The sequence below is a fragment of the Xiphophorus couchianus genome, chromosome 12 (genome assembly GCF_001444195.1).
Source record: "Xiphophorus couchianus chromosome 12, X_couchianus-1.0, whole genome shotgun sequence".
Lineage (NCBI taxonomy): Eukaryota > Metazoa > Chordata > Actinopteri > Cyprinodontiformes > Poeciliidae > Xiphophorus > Xiphophorus couchianus.
This window is the reverse complement of record NC_040239.1, coordinates 1,963,451-1,982,575: the sequence shown is the minus strand read 5'-3', so window position 1 is coordinate 1,982,575 and position 19,125 is coordinate 1,963,451. Positions and strand designations below refer to the sequence as shown.

Sequence of the window (19,125 nt, the reverse complement as noted above, 5' to 3'; positions counted from 1 at the left end):
AGTGCAGCAAATAAAAGACGGTGGAAGCATAAATTCAGGTGAAGCTCAGTGTGAAGATGCTTGTCTGGGCCTGTTGAAGATATGTGTTAACGTAACAGTGGAGAAAAAAATCTGATCAGCAGTGATTCTTAATGGTGAGCAAAGGTGCAGCTACAATAATCAATAATGAATGAGACGGTGTGTGTGTGTGTGTGTGTGTGTGTGTGTGTGTGTGTGTGTGTGTGTGTGGGTGTGTGTGTGTGTGTGTGTGCCACGCGCCGCCAAGGCATAAACAGAAGTCCTCTTTGTCCTAATAAATAGTGCTGACAGTATTTAGATGAAACTAAAGGACTTTATGGTTTAATAAGAACAAACATCTGTCTGAAGGAACATTGTCTGCTTCAGACTAACTTAGCTAACTTATTGTGCTGTAAATGTAATCTGTTATAATAATAAAACTACTCAATCAGCAGGATACTAAACATAACTAGAGCTGAAAGCAGTTATTAAAGGCTCCAAGCCACCTCCAGTCAATCCAGCTGTGGCTTTAGCATGCCATGATACGCAGCCATGTTTAATTTGTCTGTATATGGGTTTTAAAATATGAATAATTTTCATTAGTTAAAGACAGACCATGATTTATTTTGTGCCAAAAAAATCTAATGATCATGTTTTGTATAGGCCATAGACCTATGAACATGAAAGCAAAATACCTTAAAAGTTGTACTTTTTTACTCTCCTCCCTCCAGGCTCTCCATCCAGGAGCCTCAGTTGTAGCCGGGCCCCCTGTGTCACATCGTCTCCATCCCTATCAACCCCATCAGACTCCACCCTGCTGGGACAGCGGCTCCACGTTCCCCGCTCTGACCCGCCGCAGGACTCGGCCTCCTGCGACAGAGACGGCTCCTGGGAGCTGCAGCCTCAGACCTACGTGGAGCGGCTGCAGGCCGAGGAAGCCCCGCCCACTGCCGACTCTCTGTGTTCGGAGGATGGGGACGTGTACTTCTCTCCGGTAGTGGAGACGGCTTCCTGTTTCAGACCTGGCAGGTACCACTCAGCGCTGATGCCCCAGGAGAACAAGCCCCTGGAGGTGGGCATCCTGCGCAGGGTGAAGGAGCTGCTGGCCGAGGTCGACCCCAGGACGGCGGCCAGACACATCACCAGGACCGACTGCACGGTAACGCTGACGCCATGCTACCCAACGGCCATGAAATAACAACGATGTTTCAGTTTTACATGGGCTGCCTTCTCACAGCACGGCTTGTTGGTCAATTCCAGTTTTCTGCTGAAATCAGATTCTTTTTGCCTGGATATTTATACTAGTAACTAAAGGCAAAATAAACTGTGTGAAGGGTTTAACTATGAACACGTCTCAGTTATATTCTTTACTATGTTACGTTTCTAATATTTTTATGCTTTTCTGCGATCCGACATGTTTTCGGTTTCTAGGTGGCGAGAATTTTGGAGGTGAGTCCAGAGATGAAAAGAAAGATGGGAGTGAGTTCAGGGATGGAGCTGCTGACGCTGCCGCATGGACAGCAGCTGAGACTGGACCTGCTGGAGAGGCGAGCATCCAACCAGACATCCAACCAGACATACAACCAGACATCCAACCAGACATACAACCAGACATCCAACCAGAGTCCAACCAGACATACAACCAGACATCCAACCAGACATACAACCAGACATCCAACCAGACATACAACCAGACATACAACCAGACATCCAACCAGACATACAACCAGACATACAACCAGACATCCAACCAGAGTCCAACCAGACATACAACCAGACATCCAACCAGAGTCCAACCAGACATCCAACCAGACATCCAACCAGAGTCCAGCCAGACATCCAACCAGACATCCAACCAGAGTCCAACCAGACATACAACAAACCAACCAGACATACAACCAGACATCCAACCAGAGTCCAACCAGACATCCAACCAGACATCCAACCAGAGTCCAACCAGACATACAACCAGAGTCCAACCAGACATCCAACCAGACATCCAACCAGAGTCCAGCCAGACATCCAACCAGAGTCCAACCAGACATACAACAAACCAACCAGACATACAACCAGACATCCAACCAGAGTCCAACCAGACATCCAACCAGACATCCAATCAGAGTCCAGCCAGACATCCAACCAGACATCCAACCAGAGTCCAACCAGACATACAACAAACCAACCAGACATACAACCAGACATCCAACCAGAGTCCAACCAGACATCCAACCAGACATCCAACCAGAGTCCAGCCAGACATCCAACCAGACATCCAACCAGAGTCCAACCAGACATACAACAAACCAACCAGACATACAAACAGACATCCAACAGAATCCAACCAGACAAACATCCAACCAAACATCCAACAAATCAAATAAACAAACGTCCAACCAGACATCCAACAAACCAAACAAACAAACAACCAAACATCCATCCAGTCGTCCATTTTGATCAACATTGTCATTGTGGGTTTAAAAAACTTAAAAACCTTCTAAATCCTAAAACTTCTTATACTTTGTGAATATTTTTCCATATTTGAGAATTATGAAGAATCCAGAGGAATAAAGATTTTCCTTTGCATAACCGTTTCAGTTACTTCCCAGTTCTGATCAGGTGTTGGGTGTTGCTGCAGGTTTCAGACCATGGCCACCATGTTGGCCGTCAACGTGTTGGGATGCACGGGAACGACGGAGGAGCGGGCCGCCCTGCTGCACAAAGTCATCCAGATCGCAGCCGAGCTGAAGACCACCACAGGCGACATGTTCGGCTTCGCCGCCGTCATGAGAGCGCTGGAGCTGCCGCAGGTGAGAGGAACGGGCCGGATCAGCATTAATGCTGCTTTTTGCTAACCTTTACTGATGGACAGCTGGGATGGATGGAGCTGTGGAGTGTTTACCTCTTACACACAGAGAATAAAACACAATGAGCTGAACTCTGACCTGGTTATCTCTGGCTGTAAAGGTACAAAGATTGCTGTTATAATTAAACTAGCTGCTGTTACTTATGTCAAAGTTGGAGCTTTAGTTTGGAAAGACAGACAATAGTGTAAATGTGCCACATGTGATCCTTAATTTGACTCTTTCTTGCCTAAAAATGAAGATACATTATAAAACTAAACACAGCATCTTTGGTGTTAAAGCAGCAGGAAGAGAGGAGAGTAGAAGGTGATCAATTTTCCACCATGAATCCATCAAACTGCTGCTTGTTTTCCTGTCTGAGGCCAAATTCACTCAGCAGCTGATTTTTTTTTTTTTCATGCAAGAAAATTTTGATTTGTGCTGCTTCCATTATTTGTAACTGAGTCATATCTGGTGTTTTCAAAGCGTCTGCAGTCTGAACCGTCATGTCGCATTTTACCCGACTTTTACATCATTGCCAGGAGGCATGTGTCATAATTCTGCACCACAATAAGCCAGGCAATAAAACTGGATGTAAGCAACGGCTGAAAATTAGAATAATGAGATTATGAATGCAGTCTGTCAGTGAACGCATCACATCCCAACCCCAGCACTCCTGGTCCGACTCCACATCCAATCGGACTTCTCTACAGCAGCTGCAGTCAACGACCCGTTGCTGTTCGCTGGGTTTCCTTTTTATCAGCTTCCTTCATCTGGTTTCGATGCTTTCGGCTCCAAATAACTTTAAAATGTATCCTTAGACAGCGGCAGCCATTTTTCCACACAGAAGTCTAATTTCAGTTGCATTTAATTTTAGAATGAACAACCATGCAAAAAAAATTGGATTTCCAGAAAAACTCAAAATGAGCATCAAGTTACATAACCATCTTTTTCTGTTTGTGTGGTTTTTGACGCTCCTTCGTTCCTCAGGTGTCTCGTCTAGAGCAGACTTGGACGACGTTACGGCAGCGACACACAGAGGGCGCCATTCTCTACGAGAAAACGCTGCGGCCGTTTCTGAGGAGCCTGAATGATGGACGAGGTAAAACGTGTATAAATACATATTTTATGATATATATATCATAAAATATATCATAAAATATATATATATATATATATATATTTTTTTTTTTTTTTCTTTTCTTACTTTTACTCTGTGAAGTAAAGTTAGAATTAGCCATTGACGCTCTGGCTGTGTCTGTCCTGCAGAAAGCTGTCCGCTGTCCAGCACCACCTTCCCCCACGTCCTGCCCCTCCTCACCCTGCTGGAGAAGAGCTCTGCGGTGGGCGAGGGGACGGAGCCGTGGGAGACAGCGGAGGTCGGCGTGGAGGTGGTCATGCTCCACCTGATGGCGGCGAGAACTATCGCTCAGCTGGGCGGGATCTATCACTCCAACGCTAAGAGCAAATTAAAGGGTAAGAACCTGCAGAGTTCTGGTCCTGCTACCTCCATTGGCTTGGGTCGGGTCGGGTCACAGAGGCAGCAGCCTAAGCAAACCTTCAGCCTAGCTCTGCTTTAGCCATGCTCATTGTCTCCTTCTGTTGATGTATGTAATGTGGACCTCACTGCCACCTGCTGGCATGGAATAAGTATTACAGGATTTAATGGGAATCCCAAAAGCAATTTAGGCTATTTTCACACCTGATAATCTGATGGACTTGGTGCAACTGAGGACCAAAGTTTGTTCCATTTCCAGCTGCTGTGGTTCTTTCTCACTGCTCTGAGTCAAACCAACCAAACCCTTTGAGCAACCTGCCTGTTCCCCTCCTGGCCTGTGGGGGCGCTGCACCAAGAACCACTGACAAGGACACCGAGCACAACTTCCTTCTTCACAAAATGCAAACAAAAATGGAGTAATGTCATATTTTAGCGCTTGATGTTCACAGATGCATTTTAACTGAACCAGTTTTTACTTCAACCGAATCCCGACCGAGGTTTGTAGGCGGACCAGAATTTGATTGTTTTATTCTATTACGCATTCACACCTCCAAAAACAAACTGGACTTTCAAGGCAAGCAAACTAGAGGTGGATTAAAGCGGACTAAACCTGGCCGATGGGAATGCACCTTTAGATGCATATTTTCTTCAAAATCAGAACAAAAAAATATCCATTTAAAATATAATAGTGTAGTAGGGGCAAAATCAGTATTCCTGCAAACTCTTTTCTTTATTGTTTTTGTATTTTCCATTTCTGCTCAAACATAACAAAAGACAAAAAAAAATCTGAATTCTTTTTAGCATAAAATATAGAAACCCTGAGTTACCCTCAGTGGCAGCAGCATCTCAAAGTGTCAAAGTGAAACCAGACGGTTGTAACCGACGTGAGCTGATGGTGAACTGTGACGTTCCAGGTTTCCAGGAGCAGGCCGAGGTCAGGGAGATCTTCCTCACCGACTTCCAGATGAGGCTGCTGTGGGGGAGCAGGGGAGCCGAGGAGAACCAGGTCCTCAGATACTCCAAGTTCGACCAGGTGCTGACCGCCTTGTCCAACCGGCTGGAACCGCCGATCAGACGGCACTGATCCCAGAGACGTTTAACTGATCAGCTGGTGGATTCTCTGACATCCGTTCAAATCACTTTAAAGTGTAACTAACCCTCTGTGAAATCATAAACACGCTCCCTGACAACTGTAGAAAACTTCAAGAGGGTTTCGATGTGGGCATTTCTAAAGAGCAAATTTGATTGACTAGTTCCAGCAACAAAAACATTTCAGAAACTTACAGAAATCATCTGAGGTGACTGCTTTAAAAAGTCCAAGAAGAAAACAAGAAGTTAACGGTTCAATTTATTTTAGAAACATTATTTTTTTAAATGCTGTTTTTAATATCTTTTTTGTTTTTAACTACTTATATCAGTTTTATGTTACTTCAGTAACCAAAATGGATTTTTTTGTATTATTTTTGTTGTATTGATATATCTTTGTAATTTATTGCATAAATCTGAAAAATCAAAATGAATGAATTAAATCAAAAATATAAATGTTAAACCAAAATTCATCGTTGTAACCAATCAGAAAATTAAACTGCAGTGACCACAGTTCATCCAGAGGGGGCAGCGCTGTGCCAGTTTAGCTCTGCAAACATTGCAGAACTGAACAAATTTATCCAGAAACATCTTTAAGTCCGCAGAGAAACTTTACATAGAAACCTTAAGAATTTATTTAGAGAGTTTATCAGCAAAAAACTTGTTTTGGGGGTTAAATACACTTTAAATGTGACAGATTATACAGTTGCTGCATGGAAGCATTTTTATCTGAGCCTCACTGACGTAAACATAAAGGAAGGAGAATGAATGCATGATAAAAGTTTATTAAGGTTTACAGCACAAATTATCTTTAAATTTACATTTTTATTGGAAGGAAATGTGATATGGGTTTTGTTTTTTGTGTGTTTTCTAACATATATTTGGGTTTTAACGTTGAAAAACTCCAACTAAGACACTTAATCCTGTCATTTGTGAGGTGAAACTGTTCTTTTATCCTTTTATCATCCACCGGTACCAGATAATAAGAGTCCAGGACTTCAGACTGTGCAGCAGCCTGTAAACACAATGTTTGTGTGAAATGTGTAGAACTGCAGAATAAAGGAGGTCCAGTTCCCGGTTCTGTTGGGACTACAGGAAGCTAATGCTGAACCTTTGTCTGCAGTGTAGAAATGCTTTTGTCTGCCTGAAGGCTGGACCTTCATTACATATTGGACCAAACAATGTTTCTCCATCTTCACTATTAATTTTATTAATAAATGGTGAGTCGATTGAAGTAGAATCAGTTTGAGGGAACAACTTCTGACAGCAATAATTCAAATGTTCAGAGAACTTATTTAATCCTACAGTTAATATTTATCTGTATAGTGTTATAACTGTGAATAAATAACATTTTCCTCTGAAAATTGACTTTATTAAAACAGTTTCCTGTGTTATTTTTTCTCCAACTTTATTATGGATGTTAAAGGTTTTAATAAATTTACTCCGAAGATCACTGGATTATTTTTAGTGTGTTGCTCTAAAATGCTGCTGCCAGTTTACAAAAAGATGAAAATCTTTGTCTTGTTTGCTTTTGCAGGAATTTAAAAAATAAACATTTCACTAGTTTGAAAATAGCGCCATCTGCTGTTCAAAAATACATTTTCTATCACATTCTGTCTTTTATTTTTATACAATACAGTAATACGATTTGTAACAAGGATTTATTTAGTGTTTACATTTTTTAGATATCAATTTAACAAATAAATCATTGCTACAGGCAGAAGTTATGGCTGCTTTTACTTTTAAACAAAGGTTTGGAGTCAGAATATTAACTTTCTTATTGTTTTATTTATGTGGCGATGTTTTTGTTCATGGGGTGCAAACAATCAAGGATATTTCCATTTATTCTCTTAATTATTTTTCATATTACTCTCTGACAAAACATGAAACATCTTGCGATGTGTTGAGATCTTATTAATCCCAGTTTCTTGGTCAATTGGGAGAAAGTTCCCAGGAATGTTTGCTGATTAAGTCACACAAAACTCTTTATATTTCTATTAAAATGATCAAAATAAAAAACCGAAAAACAAAGAAAAATCTCTACAAGGTTTAGTGTGTAGATTTTAATGATGGGCTGAGTTGTAGCAAAAAAACTAAACAAATACAACCAAAGCCATGAGCAGCTCTTCTGCTTTACTTCCAATGAGCTTAAAGGTGGAATTAAAGTTTGGGTTATTGGAAAGAAGAAACGTACGATGGCGTATCAGTGCCATTGTAGAAAGGAAAAAAGAAGCATATTTCTGCCAAAAAACTCAAAATATAAGAAATTAGCTAGAAAAAAAACGTTGAAATTTATGAGTTTTAAAAGTCGAAAATGTGCTAGAAAAAAACCCGAAATTTTGAATTTAATCTCAAAAGTATTGTAGATATTTTTTTTCAACTTTAGGAAATCTTCTGAAACTTCCTCTTTCTTTTAAATTGATCTCATATTTTCGACTTCTTAAACTCATAAATTTCCTGTTTTTACTATAAGATTTCTGAGATTAATCTCAAAATGTCTATTTAAATCACCGCTCCAGCCCCGTTTCTGTCTATAATGGCCCAGAAATACCTTCACAGTTTTCTGTGAAAAATCAGCTGGACTGTGATCCTCCAACGTGTCCTGCTTCGCGTCGTTCTGGGATTTGTAGTCCCTTTAGTGACCACGTTCGGTACATCTGCATCACTTCCGGTTTCCTTAAAGAACTACAAGCGGCCCGGCGGTGCTCTGAGGAAAACAGCGGAGGTTTTCCGGTTGGGAACCAAAATGCTGGCCGTCCTGCCGGCGCTGCTGCTGCTGCTGCTGCTCAGCTCCAGGTCGGCCTGCGGCGTCTTCCAGAAGCTTTACTGCAGCTTCTCAGACAGCTGCGACTGCGACTTCAAGCCCAACATCAGAGGTGAGTTTGGTCATGTTGTTTACAGCTAATGCTACATGCTAGCAGGCGGCTAACAGGATAACATTCAGCTCAGAAAGACTTACCGGTATGTTTTGGGTCGCCGTCATGTTCTGCTTCAGCTTAAATGTCTTTTTCTGACGGTCTCACATTTTCCGGATTCTGTAACGATCAGCTATGCTGGTCCTGCTGCAGGAAATCATCCCCACACCATAACACTTCCACCTCTATGCTTCACATTTAGTATGAGGCTCTTAGGTCCAGAATTTGTTTCATGCCAAACTTGTGCTCCGTTCTGGTGTCCAAATATTTTCATATTCCAGAAGTCCAGATCTTAGAAAACAATAGTTTAACATTTTCTGTTTCTGATCTAGCATACAATGTTTGAAAACTTCTTTTATCATCTTCTGGTCTGCTCTCAGGGTGAACTTGCTTGGATTGTTGTTCTGAGTGTTTTCCTCCTTTACAGAGGAAAGATTGATGTCAGATTCTTCTGAGACCTGTTTGAATATCTTACTGGACTTGAAAACATGAACTATATTTGGTTTATGCAAAAAATGTCTAGTTTTCTTTAGTTTTAGTCAGTCTAAAACTTCAGCAGCAGTTTATCATTGAACGTCAGTATTTAACAGCACAGAAGGTGTAAACTTTGACAAAAATGTGACTTTTGTCAGTCTAAAAGGATCCTGGGATCCTGGGTGACCCACAAAACGTCTGGACTGAGGGAAACCGCCTCCAGGTTTTCTCGTGCAAATGGTCTCAAAACATTATTATTATTATTATTATTATTATTATTTATCGCGATAACCTATGGTATAATTTATTGTTAAATAACATTTGTAATTGTGACAGGCCTATCTAGTAGTTTGAAATATTAACGTTTCATGTCGTTCCTAAATAAAAACCTGTGGCTTGAATTTGTATCAAAATAACACAATTCAGGCTGATAAGTTTTTATGTATTTGATGCTGCCTCTCAATCAGGACTCCTTTAAAAAACTTTTTTTTTATTTGAATGTCATTTTTTTATCCTGGTAAAATAAAGGTTAAATAATAATAAATACCAGCTTTAAGCATTAACTTGTTTGTGTTGTGATGAAAAGACTTGGAGTGGGACCTGTACAAGAATGTCTTCGGTCAGCACCTGGCCCAGGACCTGGTCGCAGAAGAGGTTTCCAGGTTCCTCCTCAATAAGAGCCCGGATCGGCCCCTGGTTCTGTCCTTCCACGGCTCCTCTGGGACCGGGAAGACGCTGGTCAGCACCATGCTGGGGAACCACCTGTACGGCTCGGCCATGAGCAGCCCCTTCGTCCACCAGTTCGTCCCCGCGCTCCACTTCCCTTCAGCCAAGCGCGTCGCTCAGTACCAGGTGAGTCGCTCTGAACCAAGGCTGCAGAACCGCCGTCAGAACCGCTCTGGGTTTTTCATTATAGTTTAGTTTTATTCCGTTGTGACTTTGTGTTTGTCTAATTCAGTTAGTTTTATTCCAGAATCTGCTGGTTTTGAAGCTGTGTTGCTCTGGTTGGCAGGCGGAGCTGAAGAACTGGGTGAAGGGAAACCTGACGGCCTGCTCGCGCTCCGTCTTCATTTTTGATGAGATGGAGAAAATGCCTGCAGGCCTGATCGACGTCCTGGAGCCGTTCCTGGGTCCGTCCCACGTTGTGTTTCGCACCAACTACAGGAAGGCCATCTACGTCTTCATAAGGTAGCCTGGACACCAGACACACAACCACTCATCTAAAAATTACACAAATTGGAATCATGGAAATAAAAGAGCCTAATGCCATTTTTAAAAAAACTTGAGTTTTTCGATTTATAAGTTTTGCTGCTAGGATGAGGTGATTTTTCACAACAACAAGATGTTACTACTGGTGGAAACTATGAAGAAGAAGACAGGAAGTAGTTAGAGGATGATGGTGCTTCATGTTTTTTTATGACTTATCACATGAACAAACTTATTCATTTGATGTTATTTACGTTTCTATAACAGAAACGTAAATATGCTTCTATGTAATAGAAAGACAACAATTGCGGTATAGTGGTTTTTTTTAATGTTGGCAGAATATTGACGGAGTTTTGCTTCTTTTTCTTCTTGGTTTGCCTTTCACCATCCCAGGGTAAAGTACCTCTATGATGTTTTCCATCATAGATAGGAAAACGGAGGAACTTTCTGCCTAAAAAACAAGATTAATCACAGAGATTTGTAAGAAAAAACGTGGAAATTTCTGTTTGAAGTCAAAAATTTGCTAGAAAAGACAGAAAAGTCCTTGTTCCTCGAGTCTTTTGGTGGAAAAATTCTCCTCCTTTTTTTCTACCTGCGGCGGCCCGATACTCCGTGGTATTGTTGGTTCCCGGTGTGGCCGACTTCCTGACCTTCTCGTCTCCAGCTGTTTGTCACCTTTTCCTTGATGATTCCACCTGAGAGTCTGTTGTTGTTCAGCCGTTTGTTTAGTATGTGTCCGACCCAGCGCCGTCTCTTCTCCTGATTTCTGCCTCTGTTGACAGCTGGCCGGTTCTTTCCTTTGGGTTCATGTTACTGTCGTCATGGAAACGCAGCTGCTGTAAACCTCTGTCTCCTGGTTTCTGTTTGTCTGCAGCACCGCGGGACAGGAGGCGATACACCGGCTGGTTCTGGAGAACCGGCGGGCTGGACGGGACAGAGACGAGATCAAACCGTCCGACCTGCAGGAAGTCGTCCAGCAATCGGTTTACAGCAACAAAACCAGTAAGAGACGGCCCATCAGATCACTGGTTTCTGAAGATTTAGTTTAGGAAAATCTGTATTGTTTTTCCACCAATCCTCTCTCTGGGTTTCCAAAGTCCAGAGTGATGTCATCACTCCCACGGCGGCCATCTTGTTTTACAGCTTCTGTTTATTTGGACTTTGAATTCAGGCCAACTCGCAGAAGGAAAAACAGTTTCTGATAATATTTTCTGTCATTTGTAATTTCCTTTTAAGAAAAGAAAGCTAGAGAGGGAAAAAAATATTAAATTGGAAATTAAATTTAGTATAAAAAATTCACAGATGTTATTTTTAAGCCGTATTGTTCTGATATTGTGATCATCTCTATGGAAACCAGCAGCAGAAACCAGATTTTCTGCTTTTTTTATGATTTCACAAAATTCGGTTTTTACTACTGAAAGTTAAATCAAACTGGGAAACTGGTGCATTACTGAACATGGATAATTCATAAGTTATTACCAACAGAGATTTGAATGTTCCAGTTATTAGATTTACCATTTGGCTTCTTCTGCTGCAGAATTATGACCCATAATGTCTCATATCAACCACATGTGACATTCACACTGCAGACTCTCTGAAAACTGTCCAATATGACTTAGTTCCACATATGGAAGTGGCACAAACTGGATTTGGTCTTTTTTGGTTCATCATAATTGAGATGCTCAGACTGCCATGAAAAAGTCAGATGTATTTCATCTGACTAATAATTTGTCTGCTGTGTGAACGAAGCCAACCTGGAGTTGTTTTTACTCACCTCTATTTTAATAAATATACTGTATTTTGTTTATGTATTTGAAATTTCAGAGGGATCAGGGCCAAGGGTTGATCCACGCCTTCTGCACCTTTTTCCTTCCACTAAACTTTCCATCAATATATTTTGATACAACACTTTAACAGGCAGCTTCCTCACTGAAGTCATGACGATTAATGGCTGTGCAGAGCTGAACATGTTCATATCAACATGTCTGTGTTGGTTTTTTCTGATATCAGAATGACTCAGGATTTTTCCTGACTGATCGTCTCTGCAGTGAATCCAGTCCTGAACCCGTCTCTCTCTCTCTCCCCAGGTGGGCTCTACCTGTCCAGCATCGTCCAGCAGAATCTCATCACTCGCTTCGTCCCCTTCCTGCCTCTGACCCGGACCCACGTGGAGCGCTGCGTCCGCGCCCAGCTCTGCCAGCGCGGCAGCTGTAACCGTGACGACGTGGTGGAGGCGGTGGGAAGAGACATGACCTATGACCCCGCAGAGGGACACTACTTCTCCACCACGGGATGCAAGGCGGTCGCTGCGAAGATCAGCTTCTTCCTGTGAGCCCCAGCCGGACGGTTCTGGTTCCACTGGGAGGAAAATGCCTCCGATCCGCTTTCAGGACGCAGGATTTGAACCGACGACCCGATGCTCATGGGTAACCGGAGGGAAAAGCTCTGTGAAGGCAGAAAGCAGCAGGAGGAAACAAACCGCAGCAGCAGAGTTTGGTGGCTGCTGCCTCTTCTGGGTCTGAACCAGGAATCCTGTCTACCATGGAGATGACAGACAGAAAAACTCTGAAGTTTACAGATTAATCCAAGAAATTTCTGAGCTCCAAAAGTGAAAAATTCAAAAATCTGAAATTTTAACAATAATCTCATACATTTTCTATAGAAAATCTGGAAATTTCTCACTTTGAAAAGTCAGGAATTTGTTGGAAAAAATGTTTAGATTAACCTCTGAAATCTTCTAGAGAAAAACTGAACTTTCTGAACTCCAAAAGTCAAACATTTGCTAGAAAAACATCTGAAATGTTGAGATCTCAGATTATTTATAAGAAACTTGGAAATTTCTGAGTATCAAAGGTCAAACATTTTTTACTTTTCAAGCTCAGAATCTTCTAGAAAATGTTTAAAATGAATGTCAAAAAGTCTGAATTTTTGGCAGAAATTTACTCTTCCTTTTTTCCCCTAAATCTTACTTCTACCATGGACCAAACCTTAGACGACTTTTAAAACCTACAGCTTTTAAAAAAAGGCTGCAGCTGCTTCAGGTCATCAACTTATTTTCTTTAAATTATTTGTGCTCTGTAAAATCATCCGTCAGTTTTCAGACGCCTCACAGGGTTCAGTGAAGATTTTTGATTTCTTTGCAGGAACAAAGACTCTGACTTTATTTTATAAGTTATTATTTAACGGAAAGGGATCAGAGATTTTAATGAAACTGTTTTAATTTCAAGATGTTTAAACCATAAAACGGTTCTTCAGCTCAGATTTTCACTGATGTGAAGTGAAATATTGTATTAAGATGGAGGGAAACTAATGAGCTGAATATATCCAGATGAAGAAATTTCAAAACTGATGAAGTGAGACGGAGTATTAGGGCCGTCGTAGATAAAAATAATAATAATAATAATAATAATTGCCCATGAAGGAGTACATTCCAACAAACATTGTTTAGATTAGTTTCTCATACTAACAAGAAAAAACTTGGAAATTGTCTCATGTCACAAAGTAATAAGTTTGAAAAAATAACAATTTTCCATTATTAAAATCATAAATTTACAATGTAAAAGTGAAGATGTTGTCTGAGTTTATAAAATCAGACATTTCTGACAGAAAATGACAAAGGTTTTGATTGAAAAGATTTTTTTCCAATTTTATGACTTTTTTCTTTTACAGATTTCTAACTTTCCAAAGTCAGAAAATATCCAACTTATGTTAAATTTAAATTAAAATTAAAATTTATGTCTTTAATCATGGAAAATTGACCATTTCTTAGTTGAGATTTATGAATTTTTGACATCAGAGTTACCATGTTTTTTATGATAATGGGAAGTTTTATTATTTTTGTAGCTTTTTCTTATGTTCAATGACTCTAATATTCTGTCACAGATTAAAGGGACAAAACTAACTAAATAAATAAACAATTAATTAAATGTACCATGAAATAAATGTAATTCAATATTTAAATCTTTTTTAGAAACAATTTAAATGTAGTTAAATCAATAAAAATGCAAACTTATAATAATTATTTCATGGTGATGCTGCAGGAACAGAACCAAGAAATAATTAAATACATTTTTAAAAATGTGTTGCGGCTATCATGAGTTTACATTTTAATTATTTAATTTAATATTTAATTGTCTACTACATAAACTATGATCTGTTTATTTATTTAATTTTGTCCCTTTTGGCCTTTCATAGAATACCTTAAGTAGGATTCAAATGTTTAGGAGCTCATCTCTACTTCTGCCAGCAGGGGGCAGCAAAGACTTTTTTGTGCCAAAAGTGGAAGATGAGGCGAGAAAGAGTTCACCTGTTAGTTATATTTGTTCATATGTTTATCCGTTCTGATCAGTAGAGTGTGTGTGTGTGTGTGTGTGTGTGTGTGTGTGTGTGTGTGTGTGTGTGTGTGTGTGTGTGTGTGTGTGTGTGTGTGTGTGTGACAAACACTGCGGCTGCAGATTGAAACGGATCTGCTTCTGATCAGAATGGATCTGGATTCACTAAGATCTCAGCTGTTTCCTTCTGATTGAACCGTTTACAGCTTAAAAAGTGTTTACAGCTAAGAACTGAGTGTGGAAGAAATGATTCTTCAGTATGTTAAATAAACTGTCAGAGGAAATCATCGTTTGAGAACAGAATGTTTCCAAAGTGCGGCCCAGGGGCCGTTTTTGGGCGGCCCTTGATTTGAAATGTAAGGTGCAACACAAAGGATTCATTCAGGTTTTACTTTCAGTTTAATTTAATTTATTAATCAATCTTTGCTAAAATGCAAAAGACATTTTGAACTTTGCAAAATAAAGCAAAATTGAGCCATATCCTGTTCTGGTTTCTGAAAAGTCATAAAACGAATCTAGAAAAAAATGATCAACCTGAAAAAATGTATCTGGAAAAATTATTTACACACTCCTTGGCTACAGAAATCCGACTGATTTCATCAAAATAATATAATTAGAAAGAAAAATACTAAAACGTTTGTTTCAACTTGGCATCAGAGTTTGGACTCCGGTGCTTTGTGGCCAGCGGGGGGCGCCAGACTCACCAGCGAACCGACCCCGGTTTTCCATCCCAGTGGACATTTCGGAGTCGTCCTCCTTCCTACAGGAAGTCACTGCTGCCTCCTATATATGCCACATGGCCCCTCCAACCTGCGGTGATGACTTCATCAGCCTCCGCCCGCCGCCGTCACACAGGGCGGTGCGAGGAAGAGGAGGGGTTCAAAGGTCAGCTCTGAGGTCTCCTCACCCCAGCTGCTGTTGCTATGTGTCGCCATCTCAGTTCACAACAATAAAACACACACACACAGCTGATGATAGGATGGCCGCCCCATGCACACACACACACACACACACACACCTCGGTGACCTCTGGTTGATTTTCACACGCTCTCAGCTGAAGAGTCGACCTGCTTCTGGAAGTTTCTCCTCATCCTTTCATCGCTCTTCCTTTTCTCAACCTGGACAGAAAAATAACATTTTCAACCCGGTTCCATCTTTAATTCGCTTCCTGTCTTCCATCAGAGGTGCTGGGAGTGTTGGGAGTGTTGGGTGGGGGGGACAATGGGACGCTGCTCCGTCCTCCCCCTCTACACCCACCTTCACATCTGTGAGTGCCCCTCTGTCTCTTCATTCTTCTCGCTAACCGCTCCATTATTGGGGCTCTTTCACTTGTAAATGTGGCCAGCGATACTTCTGATGGGTCTTTTGTGCAGGCGGTCCGGGTCAGGAGGAAGGTAGGGGCCAGAGGGGAGGTGGTGGTGGGGGGGCAGGAACGGGGGGTGAGTGGGTCATGGTTGGGGGGGGGGGGGGGGGGGGGCTGTTTCAGGGTCTTGTGCTGTTTTTTCTAGCAGGGCAATTGTGACAAAGAGTTAAATCCTTTTTTTGTGCGTGCAGTCATTTGGGACGACCCAAGCTCTCACTTCAAATTCCAGCAGCCAGCCGGCCGCCCCCCAGGGCTCCCGATACCCCCAAATCTACCCCCACTCCACCCTCAGGGTAAGATGCAGAGGAACGGGGCAGGATGGAGGAGGAAGGACAGTCAGAGTGGAAGCTAAACAGGAAGTGATCAAAGATCATGTGCAGGTCATCCTTCGCTTCTTCACGGATCCCAACATCACACTATGTGTCAACACTAGCAACATCTGACAGATTTAAAGGGCCAGTAACGTCTAAAATCAACTTTTTCAGCTTTTCATCTTGTTATAATGTTAGTCATCTAAAACAAAGCTGGAGAGTTGTTTTGATTCTTTAATCTCCATGGCAGCCATTCAGCTGTGCAAAACACCTGGGTGGACCTGGCTCCGCCTTCGAGGCGCAGCTCCTCCCCCACTCAGCTCCTTCAGACTAGCCAGCAGCAATTAGCAAACAGCTGGTGGAACTGCTGAGCTTATTATAGCTCAGTGTTGCTTCTCAAAGCAACTCTGGTAAACATGTAGTTAAAGGGTTGATAGAGGAGCCATGTTGGGGTGACTTCCTGAAGGTGGAGCTTCTGAAAGAGCAGAAGCTTCTTAAAGAGACAGAGGCCCAAATTCATGGAGTTAAATTACAATGTCATATTTTTTTGTAGTCATATGATGTATTAAGCATTTTATAACTGAAGGTAACAGTAACCTTTAAAGATCAATTTTGAATTAGAAGCTTTGATTTTCTCTGGAAAACGTGACGAGATCAGAGGCTGTATCTGTGTTCTGCCGTCTTATCTGCTGCTTTAGTCTCTGCTGACCTCCGTCACAGATTCACACAGCAGAAGGGTGGTGGCAGTGACAGTCGGGTCTCCAGGACAACAGGTGAACAATGTGGACCCGGGGGGGAGGGGCTGCAGGGAGCTTGACCTTGGCCTCAGAGCGATGGTCAGATGGGGTGCGAAGGCCACCGGCCGTGAAGGCAGACGAGGAGGATGAAGAGCGTGGAGGGATAAAGGCTGTGACGTCCCTCAATCTCTTCAAACCTGCAGTGATTAATGACAAAACACACACACACCTACACACACAGAGGGAGCGAGGTGACCCCGGCGAGGCCGCTGCTCAAACATCGGGCCTCGGCTCTTTGACGTGGTCATTTTCCCAAAGCTTCTGATTGATGAGCGATTCCTTTCCCACCACAAATTATGGTAATATCGCCGATGGAGGAGCTGAGAGTCTGCAGCTGCCGCCTGCGGCTCCCTGATCCCACAGAAATGTTTACTCTTCACAGCAGATGGGACTTTATTCCCACTTCTTACACGCCTCTAAAAGTCTTAACTAGTGTTTAGATTTTGGTTACAACATTTCTGACCAAACACAACAGGAGTTGTTCTTTTTATGGAAGATGCAAATAAAAAAATGTTTTAAGAAACAGACAAAAGTCCGATTTAATGTGGAAATCCAGATCTGGACGTAATTCAGAAAACTGGGACCAAGAGATGAATCAGAGGAAGATGTCTCAACATGTAATGAAGTAACGATTCTCAAAGAAACGGTGGAAGTGGTTTTCATGTTTCCTGGACTGGACTCAGTGGACAGAGGAGTACAGTACTTCTGAAACTTGCTCAGATGCAGCATCCAGTGGATTTTCTTCACATCATCACACAGTCAGACTGCGATTGTGATCAGACAGATTCTAGATCTTGTACTGCAGAAATGGAGCAGAAAGTCCTTTAAACCCGGTGCTGATATGGTTCAGTTGTATCATTTTTCCATGGAATATTGTTCCATTATAGTATCCAGGTGTATCCAGGTGTTGTATTGAGGTATTTGGCTGTCATGGTCTGAGTTTTATCAGCGTCTTTGGCAAAGATTTCAGAGCAACAGATGTTGTCTTAAGACCATCTTTTCCAGGGCAAAGTGACAAAAATCCACATTCTTCACATTTTCCCACGGCACAACTATTCAACACATGAGGAAGACATTCCTTTTAAAGTTTCCCATCTGGATTTTAAAACCAAAAACGTTTTTTGAATGTTTTATTGTTTGCAAACAGAATCTTTCTTCTTTTTTTGGTAGAACTAAACAGTTTCATGATGCTAATCATTTGAGGAAGAGAGAATTGATTTCATGATTTCACGCCTGGGAGGAGAAAGAAAGCAGAAAGTTCTGTCAGTGAGTATCGGACACAAACCGGACCGACACTGTAAAAAAGGAACTGTTGAGAAAATTCATTTTCATTTTACCAACGACTTGTCTGAAAGAAATCCCAACATGTCTTCCTGCCACTATCCAACTGGTGTTGCCTAAAATAAAAGCAGCAAACGATTGGCTGTGAGGACGCGGTGATGTCACAGCACCTCTGCAGCTGAGGGTGGAGGTGGGGGCTGGGGGGGGGCAGTGGCGCAGTTTGTTTTCCTGTGGTGGTGGTCAGGGGCCGGCAGTCAGGGGCTATCAGGGAGGAGCTAACATAAGAGCATGTCTAAATTCACAAGCATGTAAAAGAAACTGTGTGCGGACGTGAAGCTAACAGGCTAATAGTTTGGCCCCAAAATGGCCGCCATGTTTCATACAAGCTTTCAATGGAAGAGCAGAGCACTGGGTTTCAGTGATGGTGGTGATATTGGAGCTGGTGTGTTTATGAATGTGGGCATGTGGGCGTGTGTGTGTGGGGGTGTGTAGGGGTGTGTGTGTGTGTGTGGGAGTGGGCGGGGGGCTCATGGGGTCCCCTCTCGCCCCCAAACATGAACCTATCAGAGCCTCCGTGACGCTCAGCAACCACTTTCTTTAAAAATGATGCTGCAGATTGTGAAGAAGCACACACACCCACACACAGTACCAGCTGATGTTGTAACTGTGTGTGTGTGTGTGTGTGTGTGTGTGTGTGTGTGTGTGTGTGTGTGTGTGTGTGTGTGTGTGTGTGTGTTATGGGAAGGACCAAGGCAGAGAGGGATGCTGGGAAGGAGGTCGTGACGTGACGTCACCCTGTGATGCTCCTCCGCCCACCTCCGCTCCCCTCCCTTCACCGCCACCCGGTTACTCTACAGCTGTGTGTGTGTGTGTGTGTGTGTGTGTTCAGCAATGACACAGCCCAGGTCATGTGACTGTGGAGGTGGTGCTGATGTTGGGAAAAGAGGAGGAGAAAGTGACCTAGAGCAGAAATCACCTGCTCAGCGCCATCCAACATGGAGGCCCGAACCGGAAGGGAAGAGTTTT

The 19,125-nt window shown here is 42.2% G+C and overlaps 2 protein-coding genes and 1 long non-coding RNA gene across 5 annotated transcripts in view; 2 read left to right on the top strand and 1 right to left on the bottom strand.

The window, feature by feature from the left end:
- Positions 1–6,800, top strand: part of sh2d3cb (SH2 domain containing 3Cb) — a 43,566-nt gene extending 36,766 nt beyond the window's left edge. For both annotated transcript variants that reach the window (XM_028034155.1, XM_028034156.1), the window contains 6 exons: positions 729–1,156; positions 1,429–1,544; positions 2,633–2,804; positions 3,828–3,939; positions 4,107–4,313; positions 5,250–6,800. In XM_028034155.1, the coding sequence (XP_027889956.1) occupies positions 729–1,156; positions 1,429–1,544; positions 2,633–2,804; positions 3,828–3,939; positions 4,107–4,313; positions 5,250–5,419 (1,205 nt within the window). In that variant the 3' untranslated portion in view covers positions 5,420–6,800. The remainder of the gene's footprint in view (positions 1–728; positions 1,157–1,428; positions 1,545–2,632; positions 2,805–3,827; positions 3,940–4,106; positions 4,314–5,249) is intronic.
- A 109-nt stretch (positions 6,801–6,909) lies between these two features.
- On the top strand, positions 6,910–14,631 carry tor2a (torsin family 2, member A). 2 transcript variants are annotated; one of them, XM_028034218.1, is made up of 6 exons: positions 6,910–7,540; positions 8,159–8,297; positions 9,397–9,662; positions 9,823–9,998; positions 10,891–11,018; positions 12,104–14,631. In XM_028034218.1, the coding sequence occupies exons 2-6, from the start codon at positions 8,168–8,170 to the stop codon at positions 12,346–12,348; spliced, it is 945 nt and encodes a 314-aa protein (XP_027890019.1). In that variant the 5' UTR covers positions 6,910–7,540; positions 8,159–8,167; the 3' UTR covers positions 12,349–14,631. The 2 variants fall into 2 exon arrangements, with proteins under 2 accessions (XP_027890019.1, XP_027890018.1); XM_028034217.1 differs by having other exon boundaries at positions 9,784–9,998.
- On the bottom strand, positions 7,761–11,084 carry LOC114154823 (uncharacterized). Its single transcript, XR_003597628.1, has 3 exons — positions 11,043–11,084; positions 8,649–8,653; positions 7,761–7,771 (listed from the first exon to the last, which is right to left on the bottom strand). It is a non-coding gene; the product is annotated as an uncharacterized LOC114154823 (long non-coding RNA).
- Positions 14,632–19,125: the final 4,494 nt, after the last annotated feature.

Bases quoted from the DNA above. Each gene is read 5' to 3' on its own strand.
- tor2a (XM_028034217.1), top strand. From the start codon at position 8,168: ATGCTGGCCGTCCTGCCGGCGCTGCTGCTGCTGCTGCTGCTCAGCTCC. The intron at 8,298-9,396 runs GTGAGTTTGGTC...TGTGATGAAAAG, and splicing joins CTTCAAGCCCAACATCAGAG to ACTTGGAGTGGGACCTGTAC. The intron at 11,019-12,103 runs GTAAGAGACGGC...CTCTCTCCCCAG, and splicing joins GGTTTACAGCAACAAAACCA to GTGGGCTCTACCTGTCCAGC.